Source organism: Simochromis diagramma, unplaced genomic scaffold (genome assembly GCF_900408965.1).
Source record: "Simochromis diagramma unplaced genomic scaffold, fSimDia1.1 OVJJ01000330.1, whole genome shotgun sequence".
NCBI classification, from domain to species: domain Eukaryota; kingdom Metazoa; phylum Chordata; class Actinopteri; order Cichliformes; family Cichlidae; genus Simochromis; species Simochromis diagramma.
Genome location: NW_024386930.1, coordinates 842,249 through 867,166, shown reverse-complemented (window position 1 = coordinate 867,166; position 24,918 = coordinate 842,249). Strand labels below are relative to the sequence as shown.

The 24,918-nt window shown below is 40.6% G+C and overlaps 1 protein-coding gene across 1 annotated transcript in view; it reads right to left on the bottom strand.

Moving 5' to 3' along the window:
• The window catches only part of lrpprc (leucine-rich pentatricopeptide repeat containing), a 65,013-nt gene extending 42,363 nt beyond the window's left edge, over positions 1-22,650 (bottom strand). Inside the window, exons 1-22 of the mRNA XM_040037060.1 lie at positions 22,424-22,650; positions 20,334-20,536; positions 20,075-20,197; positions 19,823-19,944; positions 19,626-19,684; positions 18,754-18,840; positions 18,504-18,630; positions 16,950-17,094; positions 16,649-16,803; positions 16,192-16,297; positions 15,902-16,009; positions 9,094-9,212; positions 8,872-8,962; positions 7,166-7,235; positions 5,183-5,210; positions 4,752-4,809; positions 3,838-3,944; positions 2,514-2,591; positions 2,246-2,317; positions 1,904-2,017; positions 1,649-1,779; positions 1,234-1,319 (exon numbers count right to left, since the gene is read on the bottom strand). Of these exons, the coding sequence (XP_039892994.1) occupies positions 1,234-1,319; positions 1,649-1,779; positions 1,904-2,017; positions 2,246-2,317; positions 2,514-2,591; positions 3,838-3,944; positions 4,752-4,809; positions 5,183-5,210; positions 7,166-7,235; positions 8,872-8,962; positions 9,094-9,212; positions 15,902-16,009; positions 16,192-16,297; positions 16,649-16,803; positions 16,950-17,094; positions 18,504-18,630; positions 18,754-18,840; positions 19,626-19,684; positions 19,823-19,944; positions 20,075-20,197; positions 20,334-20,536; positions 22,424-22,629 (2,395 nt within the window). The 5' untranslated portion in view covers positions 22,630-22,650. The remainder of the gene's footprint in view (positions 1-1,233; positions 1,320-1,648; positions 1,780-1,903; positions 2,018-2,245; positions 2,318-2,513; positions 2,592-3,837; positions 3,945-4,751; positions 4,810-5,182; positions 5,211-7,165; positions 7,236-8,871; positions 8,963-9,093; positions 9,213-15,901; positions 16,010-16,191; positions 16,298-16,648; positions 16,804-16,949; positions 17,095-18,503; positions 18,631-18,753; positions 18,841-19,625; positions 19,685-19,822; positions 19,945-20,074; positions 20,198-20,333; positions 20,537-22,423) is intronic.
• Between the last annotated feature and the right edge of the window lie 2,268 nt (positions 22,651-24,918).

Here is a 24,918-nt window from a genome sequence, read left to right as displayed (position 1 = left end):
GTGAAAGTTAATATGAGGAGCGAGCAGCATAGGAAGATCAATCAGCTTTTAGAAGAGGAATCAATTATGAAGAATTACCTAAGAGCAACAGGGGAAGGTAAGTAAAAAGAATAAAGTGAAAAGGATGACGTATTGTAAAAACAAAGTTTGCCTGTTAGGTGAAATGAGAGAGCCATGAGCAAAGAACAAAAAAAGCCATTAGAGACAGTGAGAAGTAAAGAAGGATGCCAGGAGACATGATCTTCATCTGGTCCCGGTGTGTGCTGGGAGCCAGGCGGACCAGCGTCTGGGTGGGGACAGGCTAAAATCAAGGTTAGCCATGTGTGCTAATGTGGCTGACAAGCGTCCCCCTCCATATGCACACTCCGACTAATGGCAAATGCGTTAGCGCTGCCTATACACACCCCAACACACATACACAGATGGATACACCAACCGCCGTGCCACCAAATGCCTTTTGCTTGAATTCACATGCAAATTTGCGTGTCGCTGTGTGTATGTGTGTGTGAGAAATGTTCAAGCACTTGGTGGACATGATCTGCCATTAGCATCAAGGCAGATTTCAATAATTCTGGAAAAATACACACAGTCCTGTAATTTTCCCCTCTCTCGTTTCTCACTGACACGGATGTGCGTGTGTGTATGTGTGTGTGTTGGAGGGGATAAGAGAATGACACGCTTTGCGACGGAGCAGAGGAGAGAAGGTCAGATAGAGAGATGCCGAGGAAGACAGAGAGATAGCAAAAGGGGAGGAGAGGAACGGCGAGGAGAGACAAGGGAAACATTTTTCCTGTCATTGGGTGCAAAAAGCAGAGCGGCAAAACTGATGGTAATTGGGTCTTCGATGGGCTGAAGGAAACCCACCGTAGCATTCTGGAAATAGCCAGCTAATGTGGTTTGAGGGAGGGGAAACGACAGATTGTGACAGAGCTGGTGACACGTACAAAGAAGCGCATCGGTTTTTAAGTTCAAGCCAGATATACTGACAAAGAAAAAGCAGCAGTCAATTGTATGTATTACTTTTATTTAAAGAGGGAAGGCTACTGGAGCAAGCTCAACTTTATAAGAATATCCTCATCACGCAAATTTAAAATAAACAAAACAAAAAAGGATTAATCACTCAAAAAAAAAAAGGACTTAACAACTTAAGAAATTTATTAATCAAAGAATTTGTCAAACTAATAGCACAAAGAAGGAAAAAAATACATTATTTGTAGTTCTAGGTTAACTTACCCTCCATTCTGCCATTTACAGAAAGGACCTTGACCAGCGCAAGGTATTTGCTGGCATCCAATGCTACTGATGAGTCCTTACGACTCCTAAAAGCAGAGACAAGATAGCAACAGACAGACTTGATTAATGTATTCCACTTACAGTAATGCAACTCATCTATTGTACGTTCTCAGTGTTCAGGCTGATGCTGGAAGCAGGTGGTGAGTGAAGAGAAGGAAACGGGGGAGGCAGAGGGGAGAGTTTCCTGTGTTTTAGCCAGTCAACTAAGCGGCTGGACCCTGCATTAATGTCTCCCCTAATACCACTCAAGTTAAACTTTAATGGCCTGCTACTGGCCACAGTGCAGCCGTGTGCGTCTGTGTGCGTGCGCGCGTGTAGAAAATTTGTTTGTGTGCGCACATTATGCTCCACTCACAATTCTCTCTTCAGGTTCAGCGCTTCCTCCACATTGTTTTGGCGACAGCACAGGTTGATGAGGATGGCGTAGCCGCCGGCTGTCATCTCCTCTTCATGCTGCTGCTTCAGCTCGAGGGCACGCTGCAGGTTCTGATCAGACAACAACGCTCTCAGGGAAAAAAAATAACCCAAAACCAAACACAAAAACAAAGCAGCTAACTTCAAAAAAGAAAACAAAAGAAAAAGAGCCTTATGAGACCAAAAGAAATTTTACCTCCTCAGCACTCAGAGCCTGGATAGCCTGTTTGAGAACAAGTCCTAATGGTTTGTTCTCTGCTTTTAGTTCAGCCAATTTATTCTCAAGTGCCAACACCTTGCCCTCAATTCCCTAAAGGCGACAGAAAGGTGTTAAACACATGTACATGACCACTGTCCAACCTCACGGGTACAGGAGCTTGTACAAATAGACACATGGACATTCATCTCCACAGGAGAGCTGCGCTCTTACTTGGGGTGTGGGGAAGATGTCTTTACAAAATGGCACATCAAAGAAAGTTATGAGGATAATTGTGAAACTTGAACATTTTGTATGCGTCCTTCACAATGTCCTACTTACAGTGGCACGAGGAGTAGCTGGCACAGGGCCATTGGAGACTTTCTCTTTGGGGTCTACCAAAGCCATCACATCCTGACACACACACATGCACACACAGCGTCAACACTTGGCATCCAATTTCTACTGCAGTATAATGAGCACTTAGAGTAACAGTGCAGAAAACATAGTGGAAAAACTGACTCTAATTTACCTGAAAACGATATAATAAAATGTCCAAAGTAACAGTAGGTATATTTAAAAATAAAAGACTGAAGGTCGGGCTCAATACCTTGATAAGCTCAGGAACGTGGCAGGAATCCAGAAGGTTCCTTATCCCTCGATAGAGGTTTACTGAAATCATTATATTCTGTGTAGAAATCAGCAGGAAAACAAACATCAGCAAGAAACTCGAGCTTAACCTGTCGATTTCTGTTACAAAGTCAGCTGAAAATCTCTCAGCCACAACTAAATTAAAAATAATCCATCAAGAGCTTATGCTCAAAATCGTTTGCGGAGCATAACGCTGTAATCAGGTGCTACTGGAAATGATGCAATTTCAATAAAGGGACATTAACGACTAATTAACAACAAAATGGCAAAACTCTTTCAGTGACATCCTTTCTTTGGTGATTAATACCTGAGAGATGACCTGCATGCAAATTAGAGTTGATGCTATTGACTCATTAGTCAAAAATGAATATGCAACTATTCACTGGATTCCACTTTGCAGATGAGAGTTTGAGCTTTTGTGTGTTTTATGTTATGTGGGTTAAGGCCCTCCACAGATGACTGATGAGCCAATAATGAGATGAAAACAATGAAAATATAATACAACAGGACAACTTTAAATACATACAAGACAAAAAATACATTAAAAACAACTAAATAATGGCTGGATACATATAGAAAAAAAAAATCCTAAAATATATAATATACAATAGTCAAAAACCCTGAAGGTGAATAAAATAATGTAATTCTGGATAAAAATGAAAGACCTCAAAACCCAAAATAATAAAATAGAATATATATACACACTCTCACAAAACACTAGTCTGGACTTTGAGAAATTGATTAGGATACTTTCATCTTGTGAATGTTTATGCTGATTAGAATTTAAAGGAAAATGACAAATTAATAAATATTGTGATATATATTCATATTTGCTCCAAAGCATATGAAGTATCGCTTTATATGAAAAGGATTTCCGCAGATGAAGGTGAGAAACAGCACTGCCAACACTGGTATCAAAAAAAATGTCCACTTAAGGATTAACATTTATTTTTTTTACACTTTAAATTCCAAACAAAGCCAGTGAAGACAGTTTTTGTTTCTTACTTTTTCCCCCCTAAATCCTTGATGTAAAACATGATTTAATCTTCTTCGACATGTCTGGACCTCGTAACTCAAACCTTCACTCTTGAAAAATAGAGCACAGGATGAGCGTGTATACTGTAAATAATCCGAGTCCGATTACACACGGCATCATCTCAGATCAGACAGTCCAAGCTCCTTTAAAGTGGGAAGGTTATGAATGTACTGGATATAGAGATGTTAGTACATGAATGTGTGGTGTGTGCATTTCTCCCCCCAATCAACTTAATCGGTGTGTGTACCTTAGACTGCAGCTGACTGAAGAATTTCCGCAGTTTGTCTTCTTGCGCCCGCACCTGCCCTTCTGACATGTTGTCGATCAGATTATACAGGAAGTAGGCTGTAGCTTCTGCACAAACACACACGCATATACACATGCACAGTGAGCCGTTGTCTTGGGAATAAATTTCATTTGCCACCGTGTCAGTCACTCTGGCCATTTGTGCATTTATACTATTTTTCTGTAACCTCTGCAGAGTGTGTGATTGTGTTTCTTTTCTGCTGACAGAAGCTGCTTTTGGGCTGGAGTTTGAGTGAATGTACGACGGCTGGCAGTGACAGATTCCTCTTACTGCAGCGTGCACACACACACACACACACTTGCAGATGTCGTGTAACTGGATGTGACATGGATAACGGTCTCCATCGCTCCCACCAGCACACACACCAGTTTCAGCACTTTGGACATTCTGTGACACACACACACAGAGCGACATTAACGCTCTGCACACACACTGACAGCGCAAAAACGCTGCCTAACAGTCACACATACCCACTTTAACTACTCTGCGCTGTGTCAGCAGCTAGGCTCCCTTTCCTCCGATGGAGAGGGCAGGTCTTTCATCCACACAGCAACACACTCACACACACACACAAAATGATGAGAAGTGGGCCGGGCAGCAGTCCACTGCTACTGAGACTGAACGTAAACACATGCAAAGCATTTTTTTGTCATCTGAATTATAGTTAGAAAGTGACAGCGCATACAGTCCCGACTCTGAATACCAATATGAGTTACACGTACAGCCATACTCTCACTCCTCTCTCCTTCTCACCTGCACAAATGCACACAAACACATTCCAGCCGTGTCCTTGTATACAAGATATCAGCATCATGAATTGTTGGTAGGAATGGGACATATAAATGTTTCCTTACCAGCAGGGGAAAAGTTTCCTTTAGAGAAGCGTTCATCTTTGTATAAGACCTCAGTAATCTGGAAACACAAATTGATCACACATAGAAATTACAGTACGTCATATGCAGCAAGTGGAAGAATGTACATATGTTTTAACAATCTAGATTTTACTGAATGTTACTGACTTTCTGTCAGAAAATCTAATTAAATATCAAACCCTTATTTTACAACCCTCCTAAATGCAACTCATCTTAACTTACAAGAAAAAAGCCAATCAGAGGCAGACAGAAATTCATCTCATGTCTCATTAAACTTGTGTCAAGTTTAAAAAATGCTTCTTTTTATTTGCACTTGTTTTTTCTAACATAGCCGCTGATAAACTCCTTCTAAACCTCTCTGTTGTACTTCTATATCACTCTTTGCAGCCCGCGTGGGCATGTTGACCTCTTACCTTCACCATGCTCTCCACATCAGCAGACCTGCAGGGGGCAGTAGAGGACAAGACATGAGTACCCAGTCAGCACGAAACACGGGCAGGTCAACAAGACTCCAACTTCACAGAGTTGCTGTGCAGTTTGGTCATAAGCAAGCATAGGCTATACTTTAAATATAAAAGGACATCTTTATGCGTCACCAGCTTACTTCCCCTTAATATCTTTGTGTTAATATATAACTGTTTTAAGCTAGTAGTTAACAGCCTCCCTTTAACGCCACACTAAAAAAAAGTATTAGGTAAAAACACTATATAATATTTAAAGCAGCAAAAATACATTTTCATACCTTTAAAGAAAAACACAAATTCTGTACATTTTGCTACATTTTCCCCCCAAAGTGAGGAAAATCCAGTTCTTCAGCAACTACAATGATACATCTTCGCTCAAAGACGTTTTGCATTAAGGACTTACTCAATAAATGACGTAACTTTTATTCTAACAACACACATGATATGACATTTGAAATCAAGTAATCGTAACACAGACAGTGTCATGTTCCCGTAGCTTCTGAATTGACAGCGTGGCACAATACACCGAGAAAGAGCGACAGATTTTGTAATTTGACATTCTCAACCTCGCTGTACATGAGAGGAGAGACGGCAGTATAAAAGCCTGGAAAAACCACAAAAGACACAGTGAAACACAAAGTCACACACATGCACACAGGCTAAATGATGACAATGTGTGACATTTCTGGCGTTGTCAGCTAGTTGGCGGAAAGGAGGAGAAAGTGGGTGATGAGAGGAGGGAAGAAGAGGTCTTTAATGATTAAATTATCCCCTGACCTTGTCTTTGACAGGAGCAGGTCTTACACAGCGATGACACGGCGTTCGCAAACACACATGCACACACAGACACACACGGTCCCCAAGTGACAAGCCCAATTATGACCCTGTCAGCCAACCTAACTATCAGAACGGTGAGAGAGTGTGTGTGCGCGTACGTGTGTGTGCAATGAGAGAAAAGCAAATAAAAAAAGCTCTGGAGATAAAATAAAAACAAACGTGGATACTGCGAGTTAAAATGGAAACGACACATATGTAGAGAAACATATCGATTTAAAGTTTGTCTTATTATTTTTACTACATTTTTATTATAAAGCTTCTGAATAAATTTTTAGCTTTAAAAAAAAAAAAAAAAAAAAAAAAAAGGCATTTTGCTCTAATTCTAGTCCTTAAAGTAAAAACTATGCTGCCAAGCTCAAACTATGGCATTGTTTTGTCTTGTTTTTTAAATGATGGATTCCTGAGAATAATCAGCATAACTTTTTCCCTTTTGTTAGTTAGCATGCACTACAACAAAGAAACTACCGGCTGAATTATAAAGCTCAAATTTAAGCTCAACTGAGCGTATCCTGGCTTAGTGGAAGAAATAACTTTGGTCCCAGCAGACAAGTCAGCATTTTTCTCTTGACACACCTCCAGCCTCACTCAGGGGTTGGAGTGTTTTTGTGTGGGTGTGTAGTGCTAAACTGTAAATATTCATAAACATCCCTTCAAGAAAGCCTGTGGGTCAGTCTGCGTTTGTGTGTCTGTGTAGGGTGAGACAACCAGAGACCAGTATGGGGGTCTGGGTATGAGCGACAGTGTTGGGCATCTGCTAATTTACATATCTCCCACGGTGCTTTGAGGCAAGAGCTAAGGGATGGCAAGCTCCATATGCATGAGGCATCCATGTATATCTTTTGTGTGTGTGCATGTGTCTGCATGCATGTGTGTGTGGTAGTGTTTTTCCCCGCAGCTGCTGAAGCACAGACACAGTAGATGGTGTGATCAGCTGCACATGTCATATTCATAGCATATGCTGCAGTGACCTCCACATAGCTACAGGCCTCCCTCAAACACCAGTGAGGAGTTTGGGGGCAAAATATGGAGAAATATGGAATATAAAGTGATGGGGAACATGTGAACACATGAAGGGACGGCAGGCTAATAACTCACTTTTTGAAGCCCAGAATGAGGCTGCTGCGGAAAACACCGAGATCCAGGGAGGGGAAGGAAGGATCCGACACTGGAAAGAGAAGACAAATCATGATTACAGGGGAAAAAAGCGACAAACCGATTCACATTCTGGAATCCTACAATGAAGTTTAAGATTGGGATTGGTGGCCTTGCAATTCAACTAATCAATAATCTAACATGCAAGGCTTTCAGCACGTTTTCAGCAAAGTTCAGGAGAAAGCTTAAATTCAAAGCTTTGTTTAAAGCTGTAATGTGATAGTTATTCCACCCTCACCAGTCTGCATAAAACCCAGGGAATGTGATTAGAAGTAATGCTATTCCAGTAATAAGCCAGAAGCTACAGTCCCAAACGCTGCCTAAAAGGCAGTGTCCAAGTGTAACACTGATGACACATTGCCTGTGTGAAGACTTCTACATTCACCTGCCATTATTAGCTGGAAGAAACACCACTATGCCAATCACATGGCAGTAACTCAATTAGGGCTGTGCGATATGACCAAAATCTCATATCCCGATATAAGAATTCTATCGTCCCGATAACGATATAAATCACAAAAACGTAGCATTTTCTGTAAATTTTGTGAATTTTTGTGAATCTCGGGCTGCTTGTCTTGCGTGAACCGATGCATGAAACTATACATTTTTAGACATAAGTTGTAAAGGCCGCCGTTTTCTTTGGTCTAAGGTTTATTTTTTAGCACCTGGCGGCTCTTTTTTAATTCTCATCCGTAAATAATCTGCTCTTTCACGTGATTCAGTTTATTTTGAAAAGTCTCAACAGGATCTTGAGCTTTATTGTGAAAGGTTTATGTGGAAAATAAACAAGTGGACATGCGATGGTGTTACCGTCATTGTTGCTAACCACAACGCATAAAAACAGGCGCTTGTCCAGCCATAGTGTGGTTATATGAAATATAAGAGAAAGAGAAAACTTTAAGAAATTAATATAGCCACTACAGTGACCATCAAAACGATGAAAAAATATTGCCGTAAACAGTTTATTTTGCGACACCACGAAACAAACGATAGCGTAAAATGAAATGATAGACGTTTTTATATCGTCATCCGATATATATCGTTATATCGAACAGCCCTAAACTCAATGCATTTAAGCATGCAGACATGGTCTTGGTTTCTGCTTCCACATTCCAGGGGTGGGTCAAAATTGTTTTTTGACCCCAGAAAAGTATCTAACTATTCTGCCAAGACTATTTTTTTGCACACAAAAAGGCAATACATAACGCTGGCAGCAGATAAGACCCAGCACCATTTCTAGGAAGATATGTGAGGGTTAAAGAATCCGTAAAACTTTCTTCACATGAGGTCAAAAAAAGGAAAAAAGGAAATAAATCCACTAGGGAGTACAAATGAAAGAAACCAACAGCTGCCTGTGAAAATGAGTGGTGGATGCTAGAGACTAAAAACAGAAGAAAGGGAAAACAGGAAGAGTCATCCATTATTTAGCGGCCATCTCTATCCCATTCCTCTGCCAGTTGAGGCGCCTCTCGTTCTCGCTTCTTACATATTCACACAAACTAATCTCTTAAAAGGCCTGATGAGCAACGAGAAGCAAGTGGGCAAATGTGTGTGTGTGTGTGTGTTAATGCTGGGCCAATTAGCCTGCAGGCAAAGTGCAAAAAATGCTGCAGAGATTCTTTAGACTGAATAAGAGAGTGTGTACTTACGCAGAGTGTAGAGTTTGGCCAGGTCGGTCACAGCCACCAAGCGCATCTCTGAGCATAAAAAGCCCTCCGACTCCACAGAGATGCCTGCATCCTGAAGACCAAAACAACAAAAAAAAAATCCCAGACAACTTTAAATCAGAATAAACATAAATGCAAACTGGTCACATGAAAAAAACCAAACAAACCAACAAACAAGAACCCTCACACAGATTTATGGATTACCTTGAGGGCTTGTCGAGCTGCATCAATGCTGGGGAACACAGGGAGGCTGTAGTTGGATAAAGTCTCGACATCAGGGGAAACATCGAGATCCTGCATGCCTTTCATCACCTCTACAACACCTACAACACACAAGTATTGTAGTAGTGTATGAATGTGAGAGTGAATGAATAGTGGCATTGTAAAGCGCTATATAAATCCAATCCATTATTATCATTATTATTAAGTAATAAGTAAGAAAAATCTGCCTTTCTTCCCCCAGATGGATGCATTTATGTTGTGTAGTGAAAGAAGCAACTAAGAGTTGTTTTTTTTATGAAACAACAGAATAAAAAGACAAAAAAGACAAAAATAGATCAATGCTTCTATCAGAGGTTCCTTTGAATTCTGAAGGTACTCAGTTAAATATTGTTTGAAAATCACTCATTCCTAGAATCTAGGATGCTGCTGTCAAACAGGTACCCTTAAACCAGAATATATTCAGTTTAAAAATCAGAAGAAAAGTCTCAAACACACAAATATAAAAGCAAGGTTGTTATTTGCACAGTTATAAATGATAATCTTAATTTTTTTTAAACCAGCTTTTCTATCATTCAGATTCTAATGACAAATGCATTATAGAATATGAAAGGCCTTGAAGTTAATGTGACTGAAAGGGTGAAATTAAGAACTTTTATACATGCTTTCCTTTTCTCATATTTGTGCACAGGTCTGACAAAAAACTATTAAATCCACTCTTCTTTTCAGCAACAAAGTGCAAATGACTCTTTCGCGATCTACCTCAGACGAGTGAGTGCGTGTGCATAAACATGCAGTTGCCCTGAAGTGGACTCTTGCACCCTCACCCTGTTCTCCAGCAGAAACTGGAGGTCCTGCTCCAGGGAAAGAGGCCAAAAACAGTCACATGCATATGGAACAGCCATTCGCATGTTTAACATGCCTTCAAGCATCTTCATGTTTGTGTGTGCACATATGCAAGCAGCTTTGGAGCACTTTGCATATTTCTGGGAGCATGGCCACAAAGGAAATGGGCCTAAATGAGCACATATACATGTCTGTGTGTGCGTGTTTGCTCTTATTAAGTGTTACAATTTGGTGCAAGGACAGAAATAATCCATCTATGGTACTATACATGCTATGCATAAGCACATCAAGGGCTTATACACCTGGCTCCCAAGCGGACTTCTGAAAACTATCCTAAAGTGCTTCCTTGAGTTGACATATCTTAAGATGCTGTGTGTATTTAAGCTGCACTCAGGTACTAAAACAAACACACACACATATCTGTGTTTCTGCATCCTAATGGGACGTATGTGTTCACCTGGCAGCCTCTTTTCAGCTGAATAAAAGATGAGTCCTGGGCTTTTATATGCCATTAAAACCTGCCGCTGGGGTGCATTATCCCAGGTAGGGCTACCTGAACCACTCCATCCATCCACCCTTCTCCGCCCTCTATTTCACTCATTCATCGTCCCCTCTCACTATCCATCTACCTGCTTTCAAGTTAAAGTAAACAGACGATCTTCTCAATGGAGGATCCATCCACTCTGCTGCCCATCCCTCCATTCTTACCCCCTAATCGCTTTCATCCAACTCTTTTTTTATGAAAGAAAACAGGGAGCACCTTCTGTCCTCCTGAATAATCCATAATCAATTTCACAGAGAGCAAAAGGAGCTGAAAACAAGTGAATGGATAGCTGGAAGTATATAAATGGACAGGTTCTCTCACGTTTTTCAGCTTCCACACATGAGCTTTCATGACCGTCAGCACTTTTCTTTGGTCAGTTGAGCAGGTTTGTGTGCTTTCATCCCCACAATCAACTCTAACCAAAAGCTTTAATTCCTCTGAACTTCAGGTTGTTTCTTCTTCGGTTTGATTTAAAGGCTTGAATTGAGTTAACTAAGAAGCAAGCCTATGAATAATACTAGTTATTAAAAATTTCTTTCTTTCTTTGTTTTTTAAAAAAGGGGGTTACGCATGCAATACTGTGCAAAAGTCTTAATTTCTTTATATTTTACTTCCAGGGAGCCAAACTTTCTTAGAATTTTTAAAGTGGTCTTAAGAAATAGTTCTCCAAGCTCTCTGAAGATCTTTTAAAAGTTTTCGTTTAAACATTGGCTGCTTTCTCACTCCTTTTCACTGTAAAGCCACTTTAAACTGAACTAAGAATCACTCATCCTTAAAATGACACCTATTTCAAGGGATGAACTAGTGTTGTGCCTACACATCACCAATAACTTGGTAAAGAACGGATTTTAAAACCATATCTTTAGGAATTATTATTTTTTGGACCAATAAAGTGATTCCCAAAGAGCTATTAGCGAAGAACTAGACAAGGTGTGCAGTGTGTACTTTAAAAACAATTGAGGAAACTGGGAGTGGAAGTGGAAGACAAATGCAATGGGAGGTTCAAATCATCATCAGTAGGTACATCTATAAACCAAGATGGAGGCTCTGTGATGGTTTGGGGCTGAATTTTGGCGTTGGTGTTGAGATCTTGTCGAAATCTGATGGATATCATCAGATTTTGATCCACAATCCAATACTATCTATTAAAATATTGACTTTCAAGCTTCTTAGAATTGTACAGACTGTTTTTGCCTTCCATGCACGTTTTACTATATCCCTAGCAAAATGTAAAGAAAAGAGGGGTGACTTTTGCACAGTACTATATCTAAGTAACGTCAATATAGTAAATACAGAACCAGTGCCTTTGTCTCATCTGTCAAAACTGTTAACTACGAATAAATTAGTACAGCAGAACAGTTCAGCTACAACGCTAAACAAGGCCTGATAATATGTAGTGTCCTTTATACCGCTCTCTCTTTTGTCTTTTCACTCCAGAATACATAATAATGTGAAAGCCTCTTTCTTCTTTCCTCCCTGTCTGAACAATTTAAAGACAGATTTGGCACAGAGGACAACTGAGAAGAGGGGAGACCTCTCTAGGTTGGTCAGCATTAAGACTGACATACCATCCAGGCAAGAAGTATCAAAGTAGTGAGTTAAGCATGGCAGTGGTCACAAGATATCATCATCAGATTCATGTCTTCAGGTTAACTGTCACAGACGAGAAGTGAGGATGGAGAAGAGAGAGGAGGAGAGGAGTGGAGTGAACTGGTCGCTGTCATCTCCTCTTGTCCTTGGACATGAGTACCTGTCACTTCCCCCTTTGCTCTCTCCCCCCCTAACACCATCTGTCTCTCCGTGTCCATGACTCTCTAAAGGTAGACATTGTTGCTGCAAGGCAAGGGCAGGTTATGTTTAAAAACATAAGAAAATGTCTATTTTGTGAGCCATCAAGAGCTGCAATTTCACCCTTCCTTTTCTTTCTTTTAATCAAGATGATACTTGGCTCTCACACCACGTTTTAAATCAGAATTAAGTTCAGGGTCAGGCTGTGAACGTGCTAACTATCTGACAGAAAAGTCTGCTTCCCACAGAGGATGTAAACAAAATCAGGTAAGGGGCAAAAGCAGAGAAGGGAGCCTTTACCTCATCACCCCAACTCTCAAACAAACAAGGCCAGAAACACCACCTTCCTCTACAGTTTCCCCTCCGCTCCCTTTTCTTGCTCCTCCATGTCAGATGTGATAAGAGTGCTTTGCGTTGCGAGGACTGACAAGCATCGACTAGCTGCAGGCAGGTGGCATATATGGCCAAACATATGCTTTTTCCAAACCCGCCAAATCCACACCTAATCAGAATGTTCTCCCCCATCCCCCGCCACTGCCCGCCTTCAATTCCACAGCTCCGGCCTCTCTGCCTGCTAGTGACACCTGTGGACAAAAAGTGACACGGCGCTTAATATTTCATAGGCCGTGCACAGTGGGGCGCGTAATCCAAAGTGAATTCCCTCAGAGCCCTTACATTTACATGAAATCAAGTCACTCTGCATCAGTCACATCACCTGCACTGGTCTTCGAAAGCCCGCCCTCTCCACTTCCAACTTTCAATACACACACACACACACACACACACACACACACACACACACACACACACACACACACACACACCTCCAACAACAGCAGGAGAGAGAAAGGGGGGAAAGAAAAGAGAAGTTGCATCATTCATGAGCGTTGAGGCCAACACCATCACAAACAAGCGAGTGTGTGAGTGAGAGTGAAGTTTCTCCGTTTTCCTTCCTTCCGTTCTTCCTCCTTTCTCCTTCTGTGATACCTAAATGGATCCTGTCCGATGTGTCTGTGTGGCTTCGAGACTGTGCGGTCAGAGAATTTAAGCTGGAGTAAGTGTCTGTGTGTGTGTGGTTGTGCATGTTTAAACTCCTGTCTAGTCCACTTGTTCATGCTGTCAAGCTAGCCGCCGAGACATCTCACCATTCAAACTGCGAATCTGTCTCGACCACACGGAGAAGCCAATCTGCAGCATCGCCACACCGGCGTAACCGGTTTCTACTCCCTGCCAGTTCAAATGCTGTCAATTGGCTGACAGTTGAAAAATACATCATTTATTAATCGCTCTAAAAAACCCCAAAGAGAGACCCAGGGTTCAGCATAAATAAAGCACTTAAAAACCAAGCGGCTGCTGAACACATTTGACAGAGCACATTCACTAATGAGTTATGAATTTTGACAAGTCGCCAGATGCCAGCTATCTGTCAGTGAGACGATTTCCCCCACAAGCTGACAAAGACAAGAGAAAGAAACTAATTATTTTCCTTCAAACGAGACAGAAATTGGGGACAGAAATATTCCCATAAAATGCATCTGCTGAGCCATTAAACTATATCAAGAGGCTAAAACCCAAAAAAGTTTTCAACCGAGTGTCAGACAAGAGTCCAGTAAAAGTAACGTGCCCAGTGAAAGAAGGGGGGAAAAAAGGGGGGCTGTGCCACATTTCAGATTTAACACAAATCACACATAGTACCTGTCAAAAGCTCCAGGTGAGTAAAGTTTAAAAGTTAAAAATGAAATTATTTGTCAAGCTTGTTCTGACATGAAAGAAACAGCTTTTTAAAAAAAAAGCTGCTCCTGTAAATATTCTGACAGCCGTCACATTTTCTGTGTAATATCACGCATTAGCTCATTGTTGTCCAAGAGTACAAAATAATATGCTATGAAATATACTTTTTTACCTACCCTGCTCATTATTGTCCAGAATACTTTGCAGAAATAAATTACATTAATTGATGTAATGGCTCCACTTATGTGTTAATTTCATACAACCAGTTACTGCTACTGCTTTTTTTGCTCAGGAGGAAAAAAAAAGTCCCCATTTGATTATTATCCTGGAAAGAAATAAAGCAAAGATTACTCTCATAATCTAAATGTAGCCCCATGCCCCCACAGGGCATCGGCATAACACTTCAGTGGAAAAGGAGTACTGCAGGGAATCGGAAAAACATCTGGACTGAAAAACAAGTTGACTTAGACAAATGATTGGAGGAAACGACTGAAGCAAAATGACCTCTGACCCCTCGATGCATCCGAGAGGTCTGTGCATCCATCTATGTGGGTCTGTATGAGCAGGAGGGAGATACAGAAGTCCAACCATTCAGACTGCTTCTGCGCAGTTGATGTAGTGTTTGCTTTTATATGTACGGTGTCTTTTTGCAACACTGCTAGAAGCACATACCAAAGATTATTTCAAAGACTTACACAACAGATCTAAAAGTGTTTAGAGTTCCGGAAACCCGATAAAAACCAAAACGTTAATGACGTAGTAGCTTTTCTAGTTATTTCCTGTAAAAAAGGCCAAAAGACCCATTAGGTGACCAATGTGTGCAAGTTTGATTAAATTATGAGAAATGCTGAAGGAAAAGTAGCAATTCTTGTGATGTGCGTACAGAAGCTTCGCCATGGCATAAGCTCATCGGTCCTTCAGCCAGATGAGCTAAAAATACAATGTTCATTTGCCTCTGCACTTCCTGAAAGTCAACATTTCTTTAGGATCCGGAACAAATGCAAAGTGTGTACATCTTCTAAAATTTGCTATCTATTCCAAGAACTCTCTAGAGAGACCCGTGTGGATTTGTGAGTAGGTGTTTCTGTGTGCGTTTGTCTCGTCTTCGCCTGCTCCGACTCTGTCATGCAAGGATCAGACCTCTTCGCCCTTGACTGCCCCAGCCAAGTGAAACCTGTCCCAGTTGGACCACTCTGTGAGTCATTAATATTTAAGGGAAACTCTTTTAAAAGCTCTTTCTGGTACAGAGGAAGTCATAATCCCCTCTGCACCACAGAAAAAAAAAGAAAAACATGTTCAAAAACTGCTAATATGACATTCACCAAAAACCTATTTCCTATTACGTGTATTAAAAACAGCTGGTAGGTCAGTTTTTCCTTCTGTCACAAGGCTGTATAACACCTGTTAGGTTCTCATACACACACGATTGCTCGCATCAGGTAAAGCCGCTTGTTTAGCTACAAGATCTAATGGTTTCTGTCAAGTTATTGGCTTCCAAGTGATGGCACAGATTACAAGCACATGAGCAATAATTCATAAAAAAACATAACATTAACACATGAAGACATGTTTAGCTTCTACAGCAATTAATCAGGATGTAAAATAAAGTCAAATGGACCTCATCAATATGACAATGTTGCAAAATCAAAGTTGTATGAGTATCTTAGGGAGGTGCAACATTTTAGCTGGTCTTGACTTTCCAAAAAGTCTTTAAAGGGCTGTTTTAGTGGGTACGACTTGATCCTGAGGTTATGGTTTGAATCAGGCTTAATCATCACAAAGGTAGTAGTAAAAGTAAGTGTGTGTGTGTGTGTGTGTGTGTGTGTGTGTGTGTGTGTGTGTGTGTGTGTGTGTGTGTGTGTGTGTGTGTGTGTGTGTGTGTACCAGCTATGTTCTTGTCTTTGACGTGCTGAGTGAGAAGGGGCCAGAAGAAGTGAGGTCTTACGGGCAACTTCTCCTCCTTAAATAATTTCATCAGCTCTAAAGAAGTACCTGCAAAAACACGTAAAAAAGTTAATTAATAACTTGATATGTTACTGGATATAACTGGAAAACTTTTATGTTTTGCTTACAATTGACCACATGCAAGTAAATTGGCGAGTGTGCATGCATCAGTAGCAAATAAATATATCTGTGAGTAAGCAGATGCATGTAAGTGAAAGCATGTGCCGTACCAGTTTTCTTGGCCTCCAGGGCGCAGGACAGAGTGAAGCTGAGTGGTGATGTGTGCATATTTGACTCTTGGAGCTCTTTGCAGAAGCAGATGATCTTCTCCAGAGACTGGAGTCCACATATAGGAAACAAAAATGTAATTTATATTGTTATTAACGTTACAAACCCTGCATCCAGTTTGAAAATCAATGCCAGCTAACAGTCAACTGCTAAAGAGAACTGACCAGAGATATCAAACCAACTTTACATTAGCAGCCATAAACAGCCGAGTTTGATGTCAAGTGAATTTTAGGAATTTTTCTGTCATTTAATTGAATATCTATTACTTAAGTACTTTGGTGTAGTATGAATGGGCAGGGAGAAAGTCTTTATTATATCAGCCATATGTTTGACACCCCTCCTCTAAAATATGGTCTGATCCTGTGTTTTTGTCTCTTAAAGAAACCAGGGCCTGAGTACCGTATCCATGTTGATGCAATGTCGGAGGAAGAAGTTGCCCAGGTTGGCAGAGTCACTTGAGTTATCAGACTGCAGAGTGGGAAACGTCTTCAAGATGTGAAAAGCTGTGTCCTCCTGTCCCTGAGTTATCAGGCTCAGACACAAGTTCATGGCATCTGCAAGAACAACAACACACACACTATTTGTATAACAGCTCCCAATTTCTTTAAATCGAGACTTTGACTAAATTGTATTTCTTTTTATGATTTTACTTTCATAAAACTAAAGTGAGTGCTGTAAAACACGTCACATTAATGTGTACCTGGAACGTAACCCCTCTCATGCCTCAAGCGCTCGACCATCTCTGGGATGTGCTGCTGGTGTTTGGACTTGGCCAGCGTGAAGATGACCTGCATGATGTCCCGGTCCATCAGACTGCAGTCTGCACTCTCTGCCGCCTCCAGAGTCTGAAAGAAAGCAAATTAATAAGGAAGAGAGAGGAGGGGTATAAAACTGAGTAAGCAACCTTGAAAATCTAAAATTCTTCTGATAACTTTCATAAAATTTTGTCTGAAAATCAAAAGTTATATATATCAATTATTTGGCAACCTGACATGTCTGACTTTAAACAGCATTATTACTAGACAGATGAATTATTTATTTTAGACAAAATTACATTTATTATACAGTTAGCAATATAATTATTAGCCAAACCCATTTTTCATATGTTTGTGCCCCCTAGGGGGGGCATGTTTGTTTTTAACAGATTAATTCCCTGTGCTAGCCGCTCAGATGTAATGGACAATTTAAATCAACAATCCATTTAACAAACTTTATCAGGCTTAGTCTAAGATGACACGTGCTAATACCTGAAAAGTACGGTGGCCTTGAGAGGCCAAACGGACTGCAACTTAAGAAAACACCAGCAATACGAAAAACGCTGCAAAAGGACACAAAACACAACGGAAATAGGAAAAAACACAAGGCAAGTGTTTCTGGGGAGACAATTACCCGATGGAACAGTTGCAGGAACCCAAAACATGCTAGGTGTGTTTTATCATGATTCATAAAATACTGATGACAGATTTTTAGGCTAATAGTTGGGCTAACACACTTACCTCTCATCTTTTCTTTGCTCACAAAACCGATAGATCCTCCACTTCTTTTAAGTGTCTCCCAGCGCAATTCTTAGCATATTTTGGTTCCTGCAAATGGTCCATCGGGTTATTGTCTCCCCAGAAACACTTTCCTTGTGCTTTTGGAAATCTGTTTCTCCTATTTCTGTTTTGTTTTTTCCTATTTCCGTTGTGTTTTGTGTGCTTTTGCAGCCTTTTTCTTATTGCTGGTGTTTTCTTAAGTTGCAGTCCGTTTGGCCTCTCAGGGCCACCGTAGAAAAGACTCAAAACAGAAGATTTTTGAACTTTTTGTTGGTAAAATCCCTTCCTCAACTTACTCACGATATACAACATGGGCAAAAATGCAGTGAGACAGAAAAAAATCATCACATGTGGTTTGAAAATACAATTATATGTTATATTTTTAATTACAATGTCAGTGACACAGTAGCTCATCCAGCTCACAATTCAAAGGTTACTGTAATGTGTGAAGTACATAAATAAAGCAAGAGTAGCAACAGACCATGATCACCCATTAAATAATCCTTATCTGTAAATTAAATTAATGTTGGACCAGAACTGTAGTTGGAGTACTGACTCTTTTGAGTTTTGGATGGACTGTTGGAGACCTCGCATCACACAAGCTCAGCATACCTTCACCAGATAAGCTAAAAAAGTGGCAAGCAGTTCAAAAGCTGCACGCTTAAATACACCTACACCTTCAACCCTTAGGTGGCACTACACACAATTAATGCACACACCTTTTTCATGTTTTCCAGATCGCCCTTCTCAGCATATGCGTTCAACAGTGACACATAAGTGTCGGGACCCGGTTCAATTCCTGCTCCATGCATCACAGACAAGATGTTCTTAGCACTCTCGATGTCACTGTGGAGTAATAAAGATTACAGCTTATTTAAATCCAAATTCCTTCAATTATAGCATTTGTTATGTGATATTAAATTCAGTATGTTAAAAAAAATAGATAAATAAAAAAGTACTGACACTTACCCTGCACGAGCATGACCTGTCACCAACGAACTGAACACAGCTTCAGTGATGGGCAAGTCTTTATTCTTCATGAAACCCAATATGGTGCTGAGAAAGCCGAAAAGCATTACATCAACATTAAAATGAGAAGAAAAAAAAGCAAGCAACACAACAAGTAATCTAACAGTAAACCCATGAGAAGCACAGTAAACCAAAATACCCAGACACAGAAAAGGCTGCTGAGCTGAATGACAAGTATTTAAAAGAATAAATAAACAAAAACCACCACACAGAAAAATTTATAATGATCAGCCCTCCTGATCACGATATAACAAGAGGGCTGACCATGGAAAGCCTTGGCTGCCCCTCCCTCAGCCTGGCTCTGCCAAAGTTTCTTCCTGTTAAAAGGTACTTTTTAACTTCCTACTGTCGCTAAGTGCTTGCTCATAGTGGGCAATCTGATTGTTGGGGAGGATGGATTTTATTATTGTAGGGTCATACCAGGGACTACAAATGACTAAAGTCATATTTACATGATGAATATAAATGCTCATGTTAATTAATATGCACTGTTCCTTTAAAAAAAAAAAAAACAATAGTGAATGAGTCATTCACTCAGGAAATACACTGAAATTTGTGAGGAGGAGCGTTCGCCTGGCAAGATCAGTGCTCACAAGTCACACTGCAGTCAGTAGAAATAGAGACAATCTCATCAGTAGTACTGGGTTCAATGAAAACATTTCACATGGTGTTATATGGATGTGGACTTTTAGGAGTAACCAAAATAGTTTCTTTAAAGACACCTACTCCATTCACCTGAATTGTGAAACTGTTAGTTCAGCAAAAGTACCCACAGTGGACAGGTTACTATTAAGAAAAGAACGTTTACCCACCTGGCTCCTTCAATATCTCCATTTTGGCAGTAGGCCGCGATGAGCCTCTGGTAGGTAACCTATGCATAAAATAAAACAAATTAAAACAGCTAGAATTAACAAAATGAAATACTCTCTTCATGTAGCTGATGGGACCAAGAACACAAATCTAACTATGCATTTCTTGCCATTACAGCACTCTGCACTGCACTACTTACTCTGTTGGGCTGGATATTAGCCGCTTCCATCTTGGCCAGGAAGTCAGTGGGGGAGAATTTGAACTCATTCTGCAGGTAAACCTTCAGCAAAGCATTGTAGTGGCTCACATCATACTGTGCACCTAGCGAAGACAATGTGCAGCCAGGGTAATTAAACATATACAAAACACTCACTACACAACTAGGATTTTGTAGTGCACATCTCTTGTGTGTGCAGGATAAACAAACACTCTACTTAGCGCAGCCCCTTACCCAACTCCTTCAGTTTCTCCCACACACGGTGTGCCAGCTCAGTGCGTTCTTCCAGAGGCACCTCAGGCAGCAGGGACCCACAGCTACGGAGCAGCAACAGGGCCTGGTTACCACTGGGATAGCCTGCAGATGGCAGAGGTGGATGAGGAAGGAGAGAGAAAGCAAAACATTTCATTACTGTCTCTCAAAGAGTTCAAATGGCCGTTAGCAGGCATCCGTTATTAAAGGTCCCTCTGTGGTTGCTCATCCTCTTGCCTACCTGCCCTGCAGATATCATGGAAGATGCGCAGAAGCAGGGTCTTGGTAATACGACCGGTCCTCCTCACAGAACTGTCCAGCCTGGTCAGGGCCCAGTCAAACTGCTGCGCTTGCTTGGAGCGCACTGCAATGCTGGCTTCATCCTTTAGCTCGGTGGCCACAGAAAAACTACGCACACACCCCGCTGCATATGACCACACACGACTGTGAAGATACAGGCCACAGGTATAAATGCAACAGCAGAAAAATAACTAACTCAGTTCTGCTGTGGATGCATATCAGAGAAAAGAAATATTTAATTTCAGAAAGTCTGCCCCACCATCACAGTATGTGTTTACTGCACAACAACAGGCATGTTGTCAAAGACAGTTACACAGCTGTACACAGTGAAAGCCAGACCTGTGACCTTGAAGTGAAGAAAAAGTCCCTCCAAATAGGTCCACGGCTGCTAGTAGCCATCATTTCTATATCAGCTGAGGCCAGTTTTTCTTTCGTGCTCATTAATAATACTATAAATGTTCATTTAAGCTGCAATTTACGCGCATCATCGTGGCTGCTGTGTAACAGTGCACACTGGTCTCCAGTGATAGCCTCCTGACTACCAGCAATGCAAATTTGTCCTCTGTAGAGCACCTTTCTAAACCTGAATATCTCCCATGCACTGCATACTACAGAATTGCCTCCTTTTGGTATCTACAGAGGACATTTAGGGCTTTCCAATGATACCAAATGTGAAGGGGTGGAGCTTTGGGAACTTTAGTTTTTTCATTAAGGAACATGGCGGCCATCGCTGCAAGCACATTTTATGAGAAGAAGAAAAGTAAGTGCATAAAACTTCTTATTGAGCAATTTTTAGCTATAAATGTTGTTAGCATATTTTAAATAAGTCTCTTAATAACACATTAAAACATAGTATGCTTAATTCTAACTTCATTTTAGTATAGTATTGAAGTGTTTAAAAAATGTCTTCCATAGTGGACATTTGTAGTCATTTCCTCCATTTTGTTCTGTTTTTTTAAATGACCAGAAAAGGAGTCCTTTTTAGAAGCAGAAAGAAATTTATTGCAGTTTGATGAGGGAAACTCAGATCTTGAGTTGTCTGATGAAGAAGATCATAGGGAATAAGCCCTTGAAGAAGAAAGAAGGAGGAGCATCAGGGATGGTACTCAGACCTGAACTTGCTGTCATTAAGTGGTTGGACAGTTGTCATGGCATCCTCTGCCTATGGCAATCAACCTCAGGACAGACGCACAAGATGGTCTAAGAAAAACAAAAGGTTTGTCCATGTGCCAAGTCCACTGGCAATTGCTGAGTACACTACCAATATAGGTGACGTGGACCTTGTTGCCGAATGTTGAGATTCTACAGGATGGTCTCTCACACTCAGAAATTGACAGTTTGTGCAGTTTTCTACTTTTTGATCTGGCAATCACCAACTCGTGGCTTCAGTATAGCAATGACTTGCAGTTTTGGGGGAAGAAACCACTACAGTTCCTTGAGTTCAAACTTCTCCTTGGTGAAGAGTTGAAGCAAATGTTTGCCATCAAAGTTCATTTTTACACGTTAGGCCTTCCAATGTCCTCTGCAGTGGACATGTGATATCTAAAAAATGTAAACTTTTTTTTCCCAAAAAATTATTTCAGTCTTCTAATTACCTTACAAACATTGGGGGATTTAATTATTTTTTTTGATTGGACAACATTTTTTTTCCTGGTAGTCAGGAGGATAGGCCCAAAAGTCAGCGTGTGTACAGCTGGGAGCAAATTGATAGCAGGAACTGGTTGCTAACAGTTACAGCTTCATTACGAACTAGATTATAGTAACCGGCTTGATTACAGATTAAACAGACAGTGAGTTTACCCTGGTTACACAACAACTCATCATCACCTTGCATAACCTGGTAGCCATGTTTAACCAACGAGAACTGAGCTGTTACCTACGTGATCTATAACGTATCCTAACATGATAACAAACCACATTTAATGCAGCAGGTCATATCTGTCAACACTTGCGTGTGCCTTTGGGTGTCATTGAGCCTCAATGACATCTCTGCTGCTGTATGCTCACGCGTGAATCACAGATGCCTGGTACCTGGACGCGTTTTCAGTAACAGGTCCGATCTGTCGGGCACAAACTCCGGTCCTTCTGCCGCAGAGAGCCCCGCTGTACAGCCGACCAAGCGTCGGTCCGTTTCTTTTAGTGCATGTGATCTGAAGCACACCCGAAGGCGAAAACTTGAGTAACCGGGACGATCTCAAGAGCGCAGCCATGTTTTCTGTCGCAGCGTGGAAGAACATCCGCACCACGTGACTTGCCAAAAGTCCTCGCGAGAGCGGCGCTAGGCGTACGGTGAAAAGAAACGTTCTTTGGGACATGGCTAAAGGCTGGAAAATACATGTATAATAGCATCCCTAACCTTTACATATTGTTTATATTCTTTGCCTTGACAGTATAGTTCAGGTCAGTGTTTTATTTTATGGTTTTTATCATACTCGTTTAGGGAGAAAAAAAAATCTATTTTCGCACTGTACGAGGGATGTCAGACTCTACAAACTACATCTTAAGTGGGTGAAATTTCTCGTAATGTCGGTGTAAAGTTTAACTACACATTTAATACCTGAGCTTTCTTTCCTAAAAAAAAATAAAATGTATGTCTCAGACATTAAGTGTGATTAAGAAAATGCAGCTGTTGTAGATTAAAGGGCTTAAGCTTTAAGAAATTAAAAGTAAGAGAAAAATGTCTGGTTGCTCATTGCCCTGACTATCCTGTAATTATACAACAGAAAATTTCTGTTAGTTTGAAGAAAGTTTCAGATTTTTCTTCACTTTGGATGCACTTCATAAATGATGATGAGATGAGATAGCCTTTATTTGTCAGTTGCAGGTCTTTTGCCCACAACCGAGATGACAGACCTTGCCGACCGTACATACAATACACAAACATCACATTGGGGAGACAGGTCAGGCTAGGTAGCGAGGAAAAAAAACATTGAAATGTGTAACACAAAAGGATAATACAAGAATGCACAGATATCAACACACCATAGCACAATAAACACAGACAAGCAACATGGGAAAGAGTTCCAGTGTGTACATCTGATCTGGGACCGCTGCAATCTTTCGACTGCGCCTCCAACTGACCCGATGTCCACATCAGAGGGGAGGTAATCGTTGGAGGTGGCGTTGGATCCGGGGTAGGGAGGGTGATGCGTCGGTGAGTGCTTATCAGTATCAGTATATGTATGTGTGTGCGTGTCCATAGTTCAGCTGAGACAGTGTCCTTCGCCCTGCCAGGCTAAGTAAACAGTCTTCCAGCCAACCCTGGTGACCTTGCATGGAATGGGAAGGAACAGATTAAACACAGTCGTTATCAGGGTGTTTTGTTCAGCTCCGGCCTTGCAGCTGGCGCCGAGAGGGAATTAAAAAAACTAAAATATCAGGAACTTCTCTGTCATTTAACTATTACTTGATTACTTTGTTATAGTATGAATGGCCCTGGGGGAGAGCTTTATCAGTAGAAAAAGCTGATAAAGGAAAGATGTCGAAAATTTATGCCCTCTAACATTTTCCAAAGCTCTTTTGGGCCGGATTGGAGTCTTAGCCCGGCCAATTCTGCCCCCCTGGCCTTATGTTTGAGACTCCTGCACTATATAATTTCCTATTTGACGTAAGATATGAAAACATAACAGCCATAACGAAAACTCTAGAACTGTTTGGATTCATTTATAACCATGAAAACCTAAATAATAAATTAACACTTAGATAACAAAACGTATTGCGAACTAATCTGTGCATTCAGAACAATACTAAGAAAACTTGCATGTGTGGGATTTGGATGTGTTTCCCACACTCACTGCATAACAGCTCAAGCTCCCTTGCAGTCTTATGTCAGTTCTTTTGAACTCTTATCACCACTGTCCTTTGGAAAAACAAATACACACATGTACAGTTTCACCTCATCACTTATTAATTCAATAGTAAGGTTTTCAAGTACTATAACAGTTCACCCAAAGCTAGTATGAAATTGTCTGTAATTCTATCCATCTATTCTCTTTCGCTTCTAAAAGCGTATCCCAGCTGCCATAGGGCGAGAGGTATGATCTATAATTAACTGACAAAAAATGTCCAGATGAGGATATTTTTACTGCTCTGAAATCTAAATTACTATTATAACAGATGATTATACATACAAAAATCCGATATTTTGTCAGTTACGAATAAATCATTCTAAATGTATTAAATGACCTGTCTCCAAAGGTCCTTTTAAAGTAATTCATAAGTTTCAGAAATTGTAGTTTCAAATTTAAGGTGGAAACTTGATCCTTTTGTTACATATCAAATTATATCTTATTTGTATATCACCTAATAACTGTTACAAAATAGTAACACTTAATGCGTTACTGCTGGGATTTCTGACTTTGCCCCTGGAGATGAATAAAGTATCCATCTATGTATGTATTGAAAACTCTTCTATTTCCAATTTGACTAATATAAATTCTTATGGCTTATACAGGAAATTTAAACAGATTTTAAATTATTTTTCTCCTCATTAAAATAAATTAATACAAGAAAGATAACCAAAGAAA